Genomic DNA, 20,562 nt, shown 5'->3' on the forward strand with positions numbered 1-20,562 from the left:
TTACATCCTGTTGTTTAAGGTGCTTTGAACTCTAAGAGAACCAAGTCACTGTGAGCGGGTTGAGTCAAAGGTTATGCCCTTTGTGCAAAGACGATTGAAGAAGATGACAAAAAGTAGTTTAGCAGCCCTCTGCTGCTCAATATTTTACTTCAATAAAAGTTGGGTTTTTAAAGCTGACTTTATCAAGCCATGACTAATCTACAGTGCCTTTGTTGTGCAAGTCAGAAGTGTTAATGACATCCAGAGCTCAGCCCATTAGTATCATGCTGCAAAGCAACCAAATCATTTAAACCAGGTTTCCCAAATTTAGGATCTTTAATGTGGCTATGAAGGTCTAAGATCAGATAAAATTAAGAATTTAAGATAATTTAAGATACCCAGAGAGCCTATTGGTATACAATGATGACAACGTTAAATGTGTTCTTAATTTTTTAATAGACTGCAACCGGTGGATTCTGTTCTTGGATCGGCAACACATTTTCATTAAAAATTGACTCAATTACAACTCAGAAATTCAACATGCAATTGCAATTTGGGAAGTGAAGTTGGGGATGGTATATTCCTTGAGCACCATAACTGTAGTCTTTTGTGATATCTGCACAAAAGATGCATACAGCCATTGATTAAGGAAAAAAGAAAGATATGTATACAGTATATATGACCGATTGCACTTTATTTCACAGTACTGTGTACTTAGTGTACTTACCTAGGCTAAGAAAGTATGGGTACTAAGGTAACATGGGTTAAGGTTAGGTTTAAATTCGGGTTAGTACCTACCAAGTTATTGCAATTATTATAATATGTAAATAATACGGGGAACAGGACTGTAAATAAAGTGCTAGACCTCATTTGTGTAAATTCCGTTTTTATATTCAAAAATCTGTTCTGGTTGCTCTTCTAAACCCTCCTGCAATTGGATTTCACTGTAAACAAACAGCCAAAGCAAAACATGCCTTTTTTAATTATAAACGTTTGATTAGTGTTGACTTTACTGAATTTGACAGCTCTTCAGCTCCAATGGCCTTATGGGAAAGCAAAATGTCTAGTGGTTGGACACTTCAACGTGGATGCTGAATGTCCTCCAGGTATTGTTAAACTACTGTTTTCTTCAATATTGTGTATTCAGATATCATACTCTTTTGACATACTGCTTTTACTTAAATATACATATTTGGACACTAGAATGTTTTTGGAGGAAGTTATGAATTGCCATAGTGAAGTTTTATAAGGGTGAGCAACTTATTTCGACGCAGGCTATACAGGAAACAATTATAATTCGATCCACATGGTTTACCGCCAAATCTGAAACAACAAAACAAGGACCAGACGACTTTTTGCCGTTTACCATATTGTTACCGTCAAAACTGTGTCAGCAGTTTGTAATATTGTGCCTTTGGTTTTCAGTCACCGATGACCTGTATAACCCGCGGCGCTGTCTCCATTACCATGACCTCAGATAAGTTCCTCAGCCGTGGAATCATAGTTGAAAAAGAGGAATCTAACAAAGCAGGACTTGTGGGAGGCGGCAGAGGAAAGAAAAGCCCGAGGCGCGTTTCCACACTCAACCGGAGCAGATGATGATGTCATCACGCGTATTCTGGAGATTCTCCCAACTCCCATCGAGGAACGACGGCGAGGGGAAAGTTTGATAAAACAACTGTGAGGGGAGGGGAGAAAAGAGTTGGAGAAGGAGAACTCCCAGGCAAAAACTTTATCCACGCAGGAGAGGACTCTTGGAAGCTCTTTAAGGATTACACAAAGAACAATTTTCTGTGGATTAATGTGGCCATAATTCATTGGATTAACGATCGCAGAAGGTAAAATTATGTGTTTTTTTGGTCTGTCATATGGGGAATCTTTACGGCGGAGAGGATCCTTGCAAACTCCCAGGGAGATATAGGTTTCAGGGATATTTTTTTTTCCATTATAGCATTAGCCTACTGAATTTTTATTTACTATTTCTTATAAATTTCACGAAGTTTATTAATCAATATACTGTATGCATTCACGCGTTTCATGCTTTGTGGGGATGCAAATGATAGGGATTTTTCGTTCAATAGGCTACTATGAGATATTAGTTATAGCCGTTTTAATTCGGGCTGTTTCCTTTATTATTCAAAGGTGTTTTAATTTAATGGTGCACGTGCTATAATCCACACGCAGTTAGTAAAAAAAAAAATTCCTTGCACTTTTACCACTTTGGTTTGTGGTAGAAACTTTTTGACTTGTTGCCCTAACCGTGGCCCCCCAGCGGTAGCGCGAGATTACGCGCGCGCTCAGGTATTCCGCGCTATTTCTTACTGCGTATATTTTTATTATGATTATTTTAACACAAACAATACGAAGATAAATATTAATTTGTATATTTGTAGCATTTGTATATTTAGATTAATACAAATCACAGCAGTATTGTTTAAAGTCATCTATAAAATTGAGAAAAAAAGTGCATTAGACATGAGCGCTGCTTTTTCCACACGAACATCTGGACAACTGCGTGTCACAATAACTTTTGGAATATGATCACATGACATGATCCTGTGATTTTGTTTGTATGAGGAGAAGGGAAGGTTTGGAAGCATCTGCACTGTGCAGCTGTGCAATACTCTCTGATAACTTCCGAATGTAGGCATTGCAAATACTGCTTGTCATGATGCAGCTTTCAAAGTGTAATCTGAAGGACAGTTCTTTCATGCAACCCTCTGGCAAGGTGCTTTTAAATTTGATACAGACCATAGTTCATTCATGATCCCTTTCAGAACCTTCTCAGCTCACTTTCTGTACCACACAGGGATTTTTTTTCAAAATCAGCCCGTGGGAGTGGAAAAAATGCATGCTCTATATCTGATGGCAAAACCATCTGCTCTACTGCAGGGGGAGACAAGGTGAAGATACGTTTCCAACATAACTTGTGGACACAGATTATTCCTATTTGCTGAATTTGGCACACATTTCCATTAAAATTTTTGATTTAGTTTGATAAACCAGGCTACAAGCAAACCAGTTCCAGTATCCTTGAGTGAGAAGCAGAAAGACGCTGCACCAGAAAAAAAGATAAATGCCCCTTTGGAAAAGAATGATTGCAAAACAGATGTAATTGAAGGTTAAACAGTGCCGCAGACATGATTACAAATGCCACAGATCCGATTATAAATCTCTCAGGATTGCTCTCTGCATGTGTTTGAAGTGTCTCTCTATAGCTCCCAGGTTCCTTTAACCAAATGCTCTGTGCTGAAAATGTGGGTATCAGTGTCCTACTCGACCCGCTCCGAGCGGGACTCAAACCGGCGTGGAAGGCGGGCGCGCTAACCAGGACGGCAAAAAGACGCTAGCGTGCGTCTTGAGGCCAGGGGAGTGAGGTTTACACGCACAGACTCCCATCCGGGTCACGGCACCAAATGTAACCGGTCCTACTCTACCCGCTCTGAGCGGGACTCAAACCTGCGTCCCTGGCATGGGAGATGGGCGCACCAACAAGGACCCTAAAGACCGCAGCCGCTAGCGTGCCTCTTGAGGCCAGGGGAGTGAGGTTTACACATACAGCTCTTACTGGGTCTTGCATATCATTAGGTTTTCACACCAGTTACATTTTTAGCACCTTGGGTTGCCAAAATAGTGATTCTTAGATGTATTTATAACCCAGCGATTAGCTGACAGCACCATATAGGCCTATGTAAAATAGGAATACTGTTTGTCGCTTGTTTGCACTCTTCTGTAGAGAGGGAGAGAGTTTAACACTCCCTCTTTCCCTGAGCTCTCAGGCTGTGACATGAAAACAACACACTACGCGGCTTCTTGACAGCCTACTTCCTGTCAGCAGTCTGCAAAACAAAATGACTGTAGACATTCTTACAATAGCTCATTAAAGCCCTTGTTTATTAAAAATGCACATTGTCACTTTTAGCCATTCTCTTAGATGGTCCCGAATTATTGTTTTCGCATGCATAGATTGATTGTAACTATCAGTCTTTCATGGAACACTATAAATTGTCGTTTGTAACCCACAAACTTGATTCCCTAACTAGTGCTTTTGTCATTCCGACTATAGACATTCACTTCAGATTGCCGGGCACTGAGCCAAGACAGAATGCGAGAGAGACTCTTTCCTTTATCTGCGCGGTCCAGCTGTTCTCGCTGCACGGCAAACAAAGTGAAATGGGAACAAAACAAGCACAAGCTTTAATTTCCATTCCTTTTTCTGTGCGTGGAAGCGAATGGTAATGAGAAATTGCCCAGAGGCATTGAATATAGGTAATGGAGTATCTCCGCCTCGCTCACCGGAAATGGATGTTGTCTTGTTTACTAGAACACTGTTGATTTTGTGGTGAGAAGAGAGGTAGAGCTTTGTAAATAACTGAATCGGAATGATACAAACAGACGTGCGGGCAGCCAGTGAAAGAAGGTATAGCGTTTCTCATCTTCAGGTGATAGTGTATACTCTGGGGTGGTGTTATTTTCTCATGACACCTTCACGTTCGGTGTCTCAACTGGTACAGCGCCTACAGGTGGTGTGACCTCAGTCGGAGGATGCAGAGTAGGTGTTGCCTGCACAAACATCACCGACAGGCTGAAATTTACAAGAAAGCCATTAAAGGCAGAGGAGAAGGCCTTGTCCCCCGGGCGTTCTGCCTAATACATCACTCTGACAGGTTCATGTCCAGACATGCCACTGAGGGTCACTTTGAGTGAGCAGCATGTCTGTAAACAGGGTAGTGAGGTGATGTTGGTTCTGTGAAAACATGTAAACATATTTGAGATATACTTCATATTCCGTTTAGTTTCAATTGTATGTTACAAGCAATTACAGGTGTTGAATCCTTCCATATGCACTGGAAGATAATACACATACATAATTAGTACACTACACACAAAGATAGTTTCTTATATTTTATGGCAAGGGAATATGGAATGCAGTTCTTTTGAACTTTCTATTCATAAAAGAATCCTCAAAAAAACTATTGCAGTTTCCACACAAAAAAAATTACATTGATGATGATGACAATAATTGTTTCTTGAGCACCAAATCAGCATAATGATTTCTGAAGGATCATGTGAAAGTGAAGACTGGAGTAATGTTGCTGAAAATTACATTTTAAAATATTAAAATAGAAAACTATGGAAGCTTGTTTCGCAATTGCGAGTTATAAAGTCAGAATTACGTGATATATAGTCGCAATTGCATGTTATAAAGTCAGAATTGTGAGATATAAACTCGCAATTGCTAGAAATAAACTCGAAATTCTGACTTTTTTCTCAGAATTGCATGTTTGTATCTCACAATTCTGACTTTATAACACGCAATTGGGAGATATAAAGTCAAAATTGCATGATATAACGTCTCAATTGCGCAAAAAAACTTAATAACTTTATATCACGCATACATAACTTTATATCTTAATAAATTTATATCACAACTTTATATCATGCAATTCTGACTTTATATCTCGCAATTCTGAGATAAAAAGTTGCAATTATCTTTTTAAATATTTTATTCTGTGGCGGAAACATAGAAAAGCCAAAATGCAATTTGCTCTACTTTTTAATTTCCAGTGTGATGAATGAACCAGAAGTAATATAAGCGGCATGTTTAATGTTTTTTTATGACTTAATTAGTTTTTACACAAAAATGAATTAAAATGCAAATAACCTTTTTATTTCCAAGTTAATCTGGACACCTCTTTAAGAATTAAACATGAAACGTGATGAGTTCATGCAGAGTTTGAAACATTTAGAGTGGAATAATGGCTTCTGTTTCACATATTATTATTATTATTATTATTATTTTAATAGTAGGTAGGCAGTATACTGTGCATTATTCAGTATTCATTGTGGAGAAGCTTTGTGTTTCTGTGTATGTGAGAGATGATAATGTTACTGAAAGGGACAGATGGGCACTGTAATGATAATCATCAAACGTCATGGGTTACAAAGCTTTATTGGAAATGCTTTGGATCATTAGCACATTTTATACTCTAAAAGCACCCATCCAACCTTATAGGCACCATTATTAATCTGGCCTTTAACCACTATATTGATTTTTATGACTGATCCCACATGCTTTCTTACACTTTCTAGCAATTATTTAGAAGCTCTTTTATTGCAGACGTATGGTATTACATGTAAAAGAATAATGGTGCTGTGTCATAAGGCACACACCTCAAGAATGAGCTTATAACATTTCATAACTCATCTGTGTTCTGATGATTTACATTGGTCTTGGTTTCCCTCTCACCTGTTCACTTATTCTTTTTTATCATGGTTAGGAGCTGAAGGAGGGAGTCATGAGGGTCATCTGCTCCTCTCTGGTGCTTCTCACCATCTGCTTGGGTCATGGGGGTCGACTGGCATCAGGTGAAGGTAAGAGCCTGGTCTCCAAACCAAAGGATGACTTTGTCAAAGGCTGGTTCAAACAGCTAAGATTCTGTATGTTTAAGTCATACTTCTTCCAACATAACACTATAAATATTTAAAGGAATAGTTAAAACCCTGCTATCATTTGCTAACCTGCATGTCGTTCTAAACACATAGGATTTGATGGAACATAAAAGGAGACATTTTAAGAAGTATAGCCTGATGGTCGTCATTGTTAGTACTGTAGAGAATGACACCTTTTCAAGCTTCAGAAAGCATGATATGCTTCAAACGCACAATAAAAGTGTTTGTGCACTACTATATTCCAAGTCTTTACAAATCATACCATAGTTTTGTGCTAGAAACAGACCGACATCAAAGTGGTTATCCACTGAACTAGTGAACCACTGAGAATGGATAAATTAATCAGTTAAACTCAAGAACCACTTTGATTCGTGAACAAAGCATTCAGAATCAAAGCAAGTAGCCAGATAAAGGGATTCACTGAAAATTCATTCATGAATCATGTGTCACAGCTTCTCTCAAGAACTTATCTAATAGAATTGAAGCAGATGTCAATATTTATTATTTTCCTCTGTCATATGGCTTCAGTAGACTTGGGACAGTTGTTGGGCCACTTTTATGATGCTTTGTTGTATTTTTGCTTGATAAAGCTTAACAGTCAGCATCATAATTGCATGAAAAAGAGCATTTTGCGTTCCACTGAAAAAAATATACTGAAAGTCATACGTTTTGAACAACATGAAGGTGAGTAAATGATGCCAGAAGCTTGGTGAACTAAGAGAGCAAACAAATCTAAGTTGATGGATATTCAGGAGGAAGTATATACTGTCATATTCATCCAAATGAATCTGAATGCCTGACTACATTTCATTGTTTAACTGAATGCACTCTTTAGTGAAGCCCTCTGTGCATACTGCTGTGTGCTAAACACTGTATCTGTATGCCTACTAGCCAAACTTGTGTTAACCCAAAGTACTCATTGTTCTTTATATGACAATTTCCTTTTAAACTTTTATAAGGTCTGGTATTACTTAAAATGAAGAAAAAAAAGCAGGAGGAAAATCATGAAAGAACAAGGACCTGTGGAAAATGGCTCAGCGTTTAAGGGTGATTCCATGCCTTGTTCTCTAGACTGCCAGGGCTGTGTCTCAAAAACATGGTTATGGAAATTTGGCACTTTTTCATCTTTACCCTTCAAACAGCAGAATTGAGTTGTAAGTGGGGGCCCCTCAGTATTGATACTTTGACATTTTTTCCCGCATGTCACTTTATATCCTCAGTTTCGCTCATTTTTAAGAAGTTTCAGAAGTTTTGAAGTTCTTCAGAAACTACTGGCTTGTGGTTTCATACAAGACTGGCTTGTGCCCTAATAATGTGAGGAAACATGAGAAGCCCTGCTTGTTTTGAGGCAGAATCTCCAGTTTAAACGATGTAAGGACTTGCTTGTTATCATTCATCACTTTATACTAGTACATGTTGTTTTTGCACTTTTGCTTGTTAGGCTCTTCTCAAGCTGGGTCTCCGTGGGGTTTCAGGCTGGAGTGAGAAATGTCAACACCAGTCTTTTATTGTATTATATAATAATGCTGCTTTATCTTATTATTATAATAATGCAAGTCTGGCTGAATGTAGCCAAACAACTACTGAAATATTAGCATATAAACCTCTATTCCCATTAGTGCTTCTAATGCCAAAAATATTGTGTTGATTGATAATATGATTATACTGTCTTTCTATGTTTAAGGCTAAACCTCTTTTTAAACATCCAACAGTCAAGTACCAGATTTGATTGATAACTTCAATCAAACCATACGCTATTTGGTCATTGTTAAAGTCATCATGAAATCAAAATGGATGATATTTACTTCATGCATGCTCTAAAATATAATAACTTGCTCTTTTATATGATTCACATTTTAATGTGACTTTTGTAGGACTTTTCCCCTTGTGCATTTTTTGTTCTGATTGCACAATTTACCCTTTCATCACCATGAAAATATGTGCTCAGAAGTGATGCACGATTGCTTTAGCTAACAAACTAACCCCCAAAAAACCTTTTCCCACATTCAGCCACATCCAATTACCCTGGGCTTGGATAGTAGATTTCTGGGATGTTGTGCAAATCCCCAACTGACTTTTTCCTTAATGAGTTTCTCCAGGCCAATTTTGGGATCTAAAAATATACAATAAACAATATGCAAGCAGGGACAAATACAGCAGAGGCCATGGGAGGGAATCTGAACAAGGGTAAGACACAGTAGCTCACATATATGAGCTTTCCAGATAACCGACTGAATCCAGGAAAGGTGATATGTTTTTTTCCCCTCCCAAAATTGTTTTTCTACCCTCTTTAAAATTGATGTATTTTTATAGTTCATTCTTTTGGAAAGTGAAGGACTTTGAGGAAGAACCTCAAAAGAGAAACGGTGAAGCAGCTTACAGCTATACGTATCTCTAAATTAAAAGAATGCTGACTCTGAACGTATGAAATCCTAAACCCCAGAAACGTTCACTCCACTTCAAACTCTATAGCCCTGTCTGCAATGCTTGATGACGTGTCTGTTCTCCATGCATTTGAAATGCACCTCTCCTCCCCCTGCGTTCAACTTTCCATCATTGCCTCGGGAGCGAGAGCCGCCTCCAGCTTTCCTATCTCCTCCCTGACATCTCCGCATCTTAATCCCGCCTTTTTGCCGTGTGAAAGCTGAGGGGCTTTGTAGAACCTAGAAGAAAAGGGATTTAGCCGAGTCTGTCTGATTTCAAAAAGTGAAAATGCGATGAATTGAATTCTTTATCTGACAGATAAGTTTTTGTTGGAGACATTTTTCTCCCTATCTGTATCTGCTGAGTTGGCTGTGGAGAGATTCAGGTGTTGTAGATTTAAAAAGAGCTCTTTGTAACTTGACAGCGCAAGAAAACAGGTTGGAAAACCCATCACCTGCTCTACTCCGCCACTAGAAGCTCAACGACGAGACGGCTCTGAGCTGCTTCTCTCTTTTATTGCTTGAGTTTCTCATACTCATCTGATCTCTGAATCTTCTAAGTGACAGTTCCCTACCCTGCAGTAACTTGCTAATGCACTTTGATTGATGTATGTGTCTTTGAGACAATCAAACCATGCTGATTAAAAACTCTTCTAGTCTCAGACACCTCTGACATGCTTCTTCACAAAGAATTTTTTATTTTATTTTTTTTTTATGCTGTCCTAAACTGAAATTTTCAGTGTTTGTGGATCATAAAAAAAGGCATTTTTGGCCAATAATCAGTATCGTTCAATAGAAGCAATTATTTTCACTATTGTTTAAAAACTGCCGATGATAAGGTCCGATTATATCCTGTCAATCAAGGCGTGTGAGACTGCATCTCATACTGTGAAGAAAATGTCTCTTTTTGAATTAGGGCTGTCAACGTTAATGCGACAATTTATATTTGTATAATTATAATTATGTTTTTAAACAGCGACGTTAAATTTAATTAATTAATTAAATTATTTTTTGCTAGCAAGCTCTATTTGACCCTATGAATCACCCGTAGTTCAAGCCAGAGTTGCCAGGTCCACGTTTTTTCCCCTACTATTTGAAGGACGCTTTCCATCCAATAGTCGCAAGAGCGTTGTGCTTTATTACTTCTGATAAGAAACAAAGTCTCAGCTTTCGAATTCTGTCAATTTTATCACAAAATTCTACCAATAAAGGGCATTTTGACGATCTTAAATGTGACGTGACAGATCGCTGTAGCGCCTCAGTTTAAGTAGCTGCGTGCAGGAGCGCGAGTCTTTTCTTCCACTAGTTAGTTACAGTATTGCATAAATAAACATGCAGGGATATCAAAAGGTATGTTGAAAAATACACTACAATGTACCAAAATGTACCATGTCATCGCTCAATCAGTGTTTCACCCGCGGAAAGACGTCAATAAAACAACTTGAGAACAATATGTCACTTAACATTGCAATTACCTCTGGAAATTACAGTATCCAATATTCACAGTTTGTTAGTTATCCATAAAAAAACATTAGATATTAGCTTATTTACTTAATTATATATGTATATTTTAATACATTTTTCATGGAGACAAGTGTTTATGTAAACTACCTAATGTGCAACTGAGTTGTAATCAAACATTTCAGTTTTTATTTGTGTAATATATACCTGAACATACAAAGCAGTTGACTATTATAGATGGGCTTTAAAAAAAATACCCCCAACATACCAAATGAGAGTGTTTTCTGTAGTTTAACTTTACAGCATTAGATGTGAGAGATTTTTTTGTCTTTAAGGAAGACAAAATCAGTATATCAGTATCGGCAGATATCATTCTGAATAATCGGCTATCGTATCGGCGGATAAATTTAGTATTAGGACATCTCTAACACAGAGTCATAATGCCCATTCAACATTTTGAGCAGGTTTTAAATGTAACTTCCTCCCTAAAAAGTTATTTCCATAAAGTTGCACAATAGTTGTGGGTGAAAAAAGTTTATCACTTTTTTTTAAGTAAAAATGGATGGTGATCCTTAGTGTTCAAGTTCAGTTGTTCACTTTTAGTGGTTCACCACAATCTTTTGCTGAGAATTGACGCATCTGGTCTCCTTTTTGTTGCAGCCTGAGAGCCAGCTGTAACAATATGTTAAACATAAGTTCAAGTTTAAAGTTAAAAAAGTTTTTTTCCCCCGCATTTTTTCATGTCTTTTATCGTCTAGAGCACCAAAAGAGCAAGGACCACCAATAATGCCCCCTAAAGTCATCATAAAACGGAAGTTGCAACAGTCTTTTCTTCCCTATGTGATGTATATCTGAGTGAAACGACTTCTGGAATGACAAAAAGAAATGTTGGACGGGACTTGATTTCATCCTTTAGGAATTGATTGGATTGTATGAACTTTGTTAGAGCTTTTTCATATGTTGCCCATCAGTTGAGAGTGTTTCAGACCACCTGTCATTGTCTTTGCCACTATGCAGTGAGATTGGGAGAGTGATTCCCCCAGAGAAAAGCAAGTTATTTTTAGCCCCATTTATATGTGAGGTGGTGCCTGTCTCCTTCAGACCATCTTTGAATGGCTCAGCTCGTTCACCTCATGTTCAGGACTAAGTTTTGACAGGACACTTCATGATTGGTTGTACAAGTTGTTTTTTTGCAAAACCTTTCACAGTTGGCAGGACAAGATCTGCTGCAACTTGACTGCTTCTCTGTTTCTGCAGGTGTCAGCTGCCCGTCCATACAAGTAGAAGACTGGAAGTTTCCTCAAGCTGCCAGACACAACATTACAGGTAAAGACGGCTGCTTTTGGACCTTCATTAAAGTAGCCAAAATGAAAATTCTGTCATGTACTCACCCTCAAGTCATGCCACAAAAGAAGATATTTAGTTCATAAAGTCCATATGATTTGTACACTGTATTCCAACTATTTTTAAGCAACATCATAGCTTTGTATGAGGAACAGACCAAATTAAAGATATTATTCACTAAAAATCATGACTCAAAATGCATATGAGGTTTGAGAAAAATGATGGTGAGTAGACACACTTTTCATTTTGAGCAAACTATCCCTATCCTCATGATTTTATGTTTATGTAAATGCAGAAACACTGTTTAGGGCCCAATCTGTTTAATGCTTTTTAAAATCAATTATACATATATATATATATATAATTTACATAGTCTCTCTTATGCTCACCAAGACTACATTTATTTGATTGTAATACAGTAAATACAATAAGATTGTGAAATATATGTGCAATTTAAAATAACTATTTTCCATTTGAATATATTTTAAAATGTAATTTATTCCTGTGATGGCAAAGCTAAATTTTCAGCATCATTACTCCAGTCTTTAGTGTCAAATGATCCTTCAGAAATCATTCTAATTTGATGCTCAAGAAGCTTTCCTTATTATTATATCAACACTGGCTTCTACTCCCTTCGGCTGTGCTGCATCTTACTTTGCCACTTTATTTCTGCACACAGTATATCCAAAAATGGGAAAGATGTTCACTCTGTATAATTATGTAAATGCATTGCCATCTGTAATCATTCCAGCCTTTTAATACACTTAATAAAAGTCCAACTGCCCATAACGCAGTCTAAGGAATAGACTCTCTAGATATAGATACTCACAGTATTAAAGGAGTAGTTCACTTTTAAAAAAACTTTTGCTGATAATTTACTCACCCCCATGTCATCCAAGATGTCCATGTCTTTCTTTCTTCAGTCGAAAAGAAATTAAGGTTTTTGATGAAAACATTCCAGGATTTTTCTCCATATAATGGACTTCCATGGGAACCAGACGGTTCAAGGTCCAAAAGACAGTTTCAGTGGAGCTTCAAAGGGCTTTAAACGATACCAGACGATGAATAAGGGTCTTATCTAGCGAAACGATCGGCCATTTCAAAAATAAATAGAAAAGTTGAAGTTTAAAAAGCACAAAAATGCTGGCCTTGCTCTGTTCTGTGATGCACGTTCGTGACTCTCCTGCTCGAACTCGTTCATCAAAATGAACGAATCTTTTTTCGAGTCATTTCGTTCATTTCGTTCGTTGAATGAATGAAATGACTCGAAAAAAGATTTGTTCATTTTGATGAACGAGTTCGAACAGGAGAGTCACGAACGTGTATCATTTGTGCTTTTTAAACTTCAACTTTTCTATTTATTTTTGAAATGACCGATCGTTTCGCTAGATAAGACCCTTATTCATCGTCTGGTGTCGTTTAAAGCCCTTTGAAGTTGCACTGAAACTGTCTTTCGGACCTTGAACCGTCTGGTTCCCATGGAAGTCCATTATATGGAGAAAAATCCTGGAATGTTTTCATCAAAAACCTTAATTTCTTTTCGACTGAAGAAAGAAAGACATGGACATCTTGGATGACATGGGGGTGAGTAAATTATCAGCAAAAGTTTTTTTAAAAGTGAACTAATCCTTTAAGATTCCTCCTTTGGCCTTACATGAATTGAAAACTGCCACAGCAGAGATGATACATAGCGTAGGACTTGTCAAATAGCAGCCCGTTCTTCATTTGCCTGTGGGGTGGTAAATGGATTGATCGTCCGATCTGCAGGTTTCAATCTGGCGCGCCGTTTCTCCCTGCTGAAGAACAGCGAGGTCAAGAAGATCCGAAATCTGAGAGGGCCTGTCATCCTTCGCCTTGGGAAAGTCCAACTCATCCAACCTACAGAGTAAATGTTTTACCTTTCCTCTTCTTATTTGTCTTATCTATTTTTACTCAGAGTTTTGGACAGAGGGAATGGCTATTTCCGTCTTTTTCTGTGACCCTTTAGGGGTCTCTCTCAGACTATGGAGTCTGTTCATCCTCTAAAAGCAATACAGTTCAATAAGATATAATTGCAGAACTACCAAAGTATCAGCAGGTCAGTACAAGCCTTGAATTCCTGGCTGTTGACTGTTATTTGGTTTAACATTTACAGTAGCATCATGAAAGAATCACAATAATGTCACCAGAGAGATTTTGACTTCCTCCTTATGTTACGTCCATCTCTCTGCAAATAAACATTTCAGCAGATTACATGCTGCTTTGTGCTTTTACACAGAAACGCTGTTAAATGTTTTATTAACAATAACTTTAAGTGCTTTTGGTGAGACCTCAAGCCACAGTAACAATCCGTTTTATGACAATGCTTTTATTGAGCCGCGCATAAATGAAAAATGTCAATGATATAAGCTAACGGTGTTCTCTTTCCTCTGAGTACTCTGGTACTTTATGTTGGGATGAGAAGTTCAGTTTGCATTGGTTTAGACTACTTATTAGAATTTCCTGTTATCCTTTTCTCATGTAGACTTAACAGAAACGAGAGCTTGAGTGTTTGAGCCAAATAGGTCAGAAGAGTAATACTGAAGCTTTTGTGCTGGACTGTAGAGCTTTTTATACTCTTTTTGTACTTGCTCTGTCCTCAATCTGCAGTGTATACACAGTATATCATGAACTCACTCTCTGTCACACACACTCACACACACACACACACACACACACAAAATGATGTCCTTCAAAAGCCCTATTTGGACAGGAGAACTTCTTTTCCCTGAGGAGGTTAGATAACTTTGTGTTGTACAGGGTAACTTTCAGATTTATATCTCATGCTAATCGAATAAGTGTTAATCCTCTAGCAATCTTCTATCATTTTTTGAAGGAAGATATGGTGACTACAGGCAAAGTGGGACATATTCTGATCATTTAAATTTGTTTTTAAAATAAGATCCAAGTAGCTACATTGGTTTCATCACATTCTATGGGATGCTTGGATACATAATGTAGAGAGAGTATATACAGTATATATATATATATATATATATATATATATATATATAAATCCATCCCTCTAAGATACTAGTTATCCAGTATTCAGATGTTTAGACGTGTGATCCTTTTTTCTCTAATAGTGTTTGAGCAGCTGTTTATCTCCCTGTCATAAGATGATAGCTGTTCTCTGCCACTCTCTTTGGAGAAAGCAGCTTGTCAGTTGCAAATAAACATGAGGATTTGACGCAGCTTATCTTTGTGCTGATGGTGCATTGCAAGAAATGTTACTTAAAGGTTAGGAATTTGGATCCAGATGTTTGGTGGAAGTCTGGCGAGACCATCAACTCATCTCTTATGATACGTTTGCACCAGTTCTGCAATTTACTGGTCATTCAAAAATACACTGTTTTAATAGTTTGATTATAAAGTGTATGTAAGACTAAAGACTACAGATCAGGCTATGTGAGACTATTTGAATTATTGCATGACACATTGACATTACATTATAGAATAGCTCTCGTATGCGCGTAAACGTCATATCCTTTTGATTTTCTTGGCAAAGTACTTCACATAAAAATCAGTATACAGGCTTTCATAGATAACCTTGAAGTCGGGGAAGTCTTCTTTTTTTTCCTTTTTTTTTTTTCCTACAAGATGTTGCCACATTGGCAATAAAAACATTTTCTTACATATATCTCCTTTAAACTAAAAAGTGTGGAATGCTGGACATTTCATGCTCTCAACTGTCACAGCTTTCCTTGCAAAATGGAGGGACTATCAGAATAGAATAGAAGAGTATATAGTGCATAGTATAAGTGCATATAGTGCATCGTTTGAAACAACTCCTATGGAGTTTCAGAAAAAAAATCTTAACAATTCCACAAAATGTGGTCGGAATTGCTAATATATGTTTCCAAAATGTTTTATGTATAGTTTCCAAAATGCTTTCTTTCTCCATTTCATATCGTTTAGCTGCAATAATAGTTGTCTTTTGGTTGAAAGTTGTACGGTTTGACCTTCTGAAAGATACACATACACACAGGCATACCCAAATCCCCACATCATCAGGGAGTTCCTCTCTAAGAATGGGTTTTCCAGAGCCCCAGGTGCTTTCCCCATTTGAAACCTGAGCTCTTTTTCTCCCGCTCTAAATCTTATCTCTCTGCCAGAGAGAGAGAGCAAGAGCCAGCACTTGAAACTCACTCGACATGGCCGGCTTACTGCAGAGAGAGAGAGAGAGAGAGAGAGAGAGAGAGAGAGAGAGAGAGAGAGAGAGAGAGAGAGAGAGAGAGAGAGAGAGAGAGAGAGACAAGATTCTTCCTATATAAATGCTCTCCTATATTCTCTTACTATGAGATAAAGTGCAATGTAAAGTCTTGTCAGCTGGTCTTTGATATGTGATAGCTGCAGATGGTGTATAAATTGTTCGGCCACCTCTGTGTTAGTCATTCTCTTAGCTTAGACTTAGCCTGTAATAGAACTGTCTACCTCTTGCTTTTCTTTATTTAGGATTTCACCTCACCTGGGAGAGAGATTGAGTGTGTTTACACGTGTCTTTGTATTTGTGTTCGAGAAGAAGTACACAACATTTGTGGGCTGATAAGAATAACAGATAATCAGCAGCTTGTTGTGGCTGATCCTGATAATGAAGGATTTTGCGTTTTCTAGCTAATTAGGTAATTAATTAAAACTACTCACTGGACACCTAATAAGTGTTGTTTAAAAGCACTGTTCTTTACAATTAATATAGTGGAAATGACTAATTCTTTTTAATTAGCTAACAAATTAGAAATGTTCTGTTTTTGATTTATGAAAAATGCTCACAATAACCATAGCAGGATTTGTTGAAAAGCCATACAAATCACAATATGAATTTTATATCATTGGGAGGGTCTGCAACAAGTGTGTTTGTTTGATTCACATACACTACCATTCAAAAGTTTGAAGTTGGTAAGATATTTGAATGTTTTTGAAATAAGTATTTTATGCTCACCAAGACTACATTTATTTGTTTAAAAAATACACATGATATTTTTTATATTCTGTTTTAAAGTGTAAATTATTCCTGAGATGGCAAAGCTGAATATTCAGCATCATTACCCCAGTCTTCAGTGTCACATGATCCTTCAGAAATCATTCTAATATGCTGATTATGCGGATCCATACGGCCAAGACCGAACACATCAACAATGTCCTCTACCATGCTAAACAATCAGAGAATTGTCAAGACAGAAATGTCTTTTTAATTTTTGATCAATTTTAATTTCTTTTAGAAAAAAAAAAACACAAAAAAACGTGTGAACTTCAGTGTGTTCTTTATGAAATAGAAATATTACACTGCTGTTTTAAAGGCCACACTTACACACCGTGCACATGAGGCTTTTTATTTCTTACGCACATATTATATAAAAGAAAATGCAGCAATAAAATATACTGTAACAAATTATCGACTAAAATTTCCATAATAATTACTGAACATTCCTTGTTACTGGCCACCAATATATTATGCACCTCTATTCTATAAAGTGTCTCAGACCTGCTATCTCTAATAATGAAATGAAAAATCGTTAATCTTTGATTTATGATGGCCCTTTCAGTGGAGTAGTTTTGTTCAGTAATATCGACAAGAAATCTTTGAAAACAATGTGTACCTCACCCCCAGTCATAACAAGTTTCATCCTGTGCAAACTCTCTCTCTCTTTCTAGTGCTTAGGCCTGATTTCATTTTTTCCGTAAGGAGGACAGCCTCACTGTTATTACTTTTCAGCACTGAGTCTGTGTGTGTGTATTTGGGATGGTAAACACATTCCTGGAGTTTGTCTGCCCTTGACCCACCAAGAGGCAGGCAAACTGTTTATCTAGAGAGAGATAGAAGTCGAGAATGAAGATGAGGATTGCTGAGCTGCATTTCTCTTCAAAATTAGTGTCAGGGGTTATCCCTCTATCTGTATCCACAGCACCATTAATGCAGAGATGCTCCCACTGCTGCTACCATTCAGACTGATTCTGTACTATTACAACCCACCTGCTCCACGTTTATTTGTTTGTTCGTGTGCTGCAGTCTAACCACATACTTGTCTCCTCAGTCAAGTATTTCCTCATGGACTTCCAGAGGAGTTCACCCTGGTCTTCACCATGTTGCTGAAGAAGAAATCTTTGAAAGACAACATTTACCTGTTCCAGATATCCGATGAGCGCGGGTATCCTCAGGTGTGTGTCCACTTTCCCCTCAAGTTTATAGATTTGTGTCTTCAGGAAGTGATAATTATAGGGCAGCATGCTAAATCATAAAATTTGAATCGCTGATTATTTGTTAGATATTATTATTTTGTGTCGGACTGAGTGGTGCAGAAGGTAGCATGCTTAACCGTGACTCATGTATAGTATTCTTGTATCCTGTTTTTAGTAAAATATATTTCAATTTAACAGCAAGCTAGTGCTTGATTATTATGCTACTGCAAGAAACTAACGCTATGTTTTGAAAACGAACAAATTGTCTTTTTATGTGAGAAATTTGGCTTTGGCACATAAACAAAAGAAGTTAAAGTTAAGTACAAAAATGTTTTTTTAATATATATATATATAAAGATAAAGTCATCTTAAGACAGGAAACTTAATCTTAAAGTGAGTATATCATGAGTAAAAACAGTAATAGCATAAAAAAATATTCTATTTGATTATATTTTCAAAGGTAATTTTTTTCATGTCTTCAGTGTCACATGATCCTTCAGAAATCATTATAATATGCTTATTTGCTGATCAAGAAACATTTCTTATTATCAATGTTGAAAATAGTTGTGGGGCTTAATATTTTTGTGGAAACCATGATGCATTGTTTTTTTTCAGGATTTTGTGATGAATAGAAAGTTCAAATGAACAGCATTTATTTAAAACTGAATTTTCGCCGCTAACAATACTGACCCCAAACTTTTGAACGGTAGTGTATTGTTATGAAACAATAAAAAAAACATGACTGAAAGAAATATTAATGACCAATAAACGTATGGGGAAAAAGCTACATTTGGACCCTGTACTGCAGCTTCAACAAAATCACATTTTATAAACGCTCTTTTTCCCTATTTATCACACTTCTTCAGTTCTCACTGGACTGGAATGGTCCAGATGGCAACCTTGCCCTGCGGGCGAGAGGGACTGACCCCGAAGGGTCCATGGTGGGATGCGTGTTCGAAGGTGACGGTGTGGAATCCCTGATGGACATGCGCTGGCACAAGGTGGCTCTGAGCCTGCAGAGTAATGCGGCCTCCTTGCATGTGGACTGCAGCTCCATCGAGAACAAGCCTCTGGAGCTCCGTGGCCAATTGCCCATCAATGGACACACGCTGTTGGGTATGAGGGCTACTGATGCTGCCCCTGCGGAGGTGAGGACCTCTGGTGAATCTTACAAATGTTGTAAGCCTTTTTTTTAGAAGGCTTAGAGTACAAGGATGTCAATTAGATGAACGACTGTAGAATCTTCCAGCTCCTCTGTTAATTAAGCGCTACAATGCTAATAGAGTAGTCGGAAGTCGAAGTTTCCTATAAGCCGGCTTCCCGCAGGTTTTGCCTTAGGCGTCCTGTCTGCAGGGGAAGTGCGGCAGGGGTGTGTCTGTGGATGTATGAGAGACAGGAAGACTACAGGCGCTTCTCTTCAGGGCTAACACTACTGAGCTCACTCAGCTCGAAAAAGATGAAAAGAACAGCCCGTGGTAGCCTAAACGAGCTTCATCCATTACTAATTAATTCGTTTGTTAATCCAACCACTTAGCGAAATGATCATGTAAAGGGTCATATGTAAAGCAGGGGGGGTCCAGCATTTAAAAAGCTAATTCTCTCTGTTCTTGGTCTGCTTTTAATATGCATTCTCTTTTTCTCTTTCTTCAGATTGATGTTCAGCAAGTGATGGTGTATTGTGACCCCTCTTTGGCGATCCAGGAGGCCTGCTGTGAGATACCTGGAGCTCGGGTAATAAAGTCTGTTAAAACCTCAGAAAATGCTCTTATACATGGTATTAAGCAAAATATCAAATATATTTGGTGTGGTGAGGTCATTTCTATTAGTGGTTGGCACCTATGAGCTTTTAAATGGCTTTGTATACTGTTATATAGATAGAATATAATATACGGCTGATTTAATAGAAATATGTACCTATTCCAGTTTTAAATGAGATGTACACAACAAAAACAACACTTGTCTGGACAATGTTTATTGAATGGACAAAAAAATAGAAAATGTTATCCAAGTCTGTTTTTGTACTGTAGATTTTGTACAGTAACAAAAGGGAATTACTTGGCCATTTTCATATTATCAACATTTAATTTGTCTGATAAATCACTGTCAATAATTTCCTTTTGTAGCATAAAGGATATGTCAAGGCACAATTAATGTTTGTCTGCATTTTTTTGGGCAACCACAAAAGAAAAAACTAACTAAACCATTGAATTAAGTTGTTTGATTAGATATTTTAAGGAATAGTGTTGTTATTGTTTACTAAAATTATTTTTAAAAAATTGTTAATTAAAATGAAGCTTAAACAAAATGAAATATAAATATTAGATTAAATACTTAAACTTAAACTTAAAAAAAATGGAAATGATTGCCTTGGCAGGTTACTGAAATAAGTTTGTTGAAGTACTAGAATTACTAAAATAAAATAATAAAAAACCTAAATTGAAATCAAATACAAAATTAATAATAATGTCAACAGCACATAACACAATCACTAAACTAACTGAAAATGTTAAAATAAAAGCTATTCCAAAATATTAATAATTGCTATAATAGTATTTAGTTTTTTCTGTTAGTTTAATGGCTGCTGAAAATTCAGCTTTTACTATATTTTTGATCAAATATGTATTTTGAGCCATTTTAAAGGCTATTGTAAATTTGTATTCCCACATAAAAAGATCGGATTACTTGTTTAATCATCACAATAATCGAC

General features: G+C 37.1%; 1 protein-coding gene across 3 annotated transcripts in view; it reads left to right on the top strand.

Moving 5' to 3' along the window:
• The first annotated feature begins 1,501 nt into the window (after positions 1 to 1,501).
• col16a1 (collagen, type XVI, alpha 1) overlaps positions 1,502 to 20,562 on the top strand; it is a 73,392-nt gene continuing 54,331 nt past the window's right edge. For all 3 annotated transcript variants that reach the window (XM_056249731.1, XM_056249733.1, XM_056249732.1), the window contains exons 1-7: positions 1,502 to 1,817; positions 6,261 to 6,354; positions 11,574 to 11,642; positions 13,428 to 13,545; positions 17,711 to 17,834; positions 18,722 to 19,003; positions 19,506 to 19,586. In XM_056249731.1, the coding sequence (XP_056105706.1) occupies positions 6,279 to 6,354; positions 11,574 to 11,642; positions 13,428 to 13,545; positions 17,711 to 17,834; positions 18,722 to 19,003; positions 19,506 to 19,586 (750 nt within the window). In that variant the 5' untranslated portion in view covers positions 1,502 to 1,817; positions 6,261 to 6,278. The remainder of the gene's footprint in view (positions 1,818 to 6,260; positions 6,355 to 11,573; positions 11,643 to 13,427; positions 13,546 to 17,710; positions 17,835 to 18,721; positions 19,004 to 19,505; positions 19,587 to 20,562) is intronic.

Source organism: Rhinichthys klamathensis, unplaced genomic scaffold (assembly GCF_029890125.1).
Source record: "Rhinichthys klamathensis goyatoka isolate OS25496 unplaced genomic scaffold, OSU_Roscu_1.1 h1tg000060l_1, whole genome shotgun sequence".
Classification (NCBI taxonomy): Eukaryota; Metazoa; Chordata; class Actinopteri; order Cypriniformes; family Leuciscidae; genus Rhinichthys; species Rhinichthys klamathensis.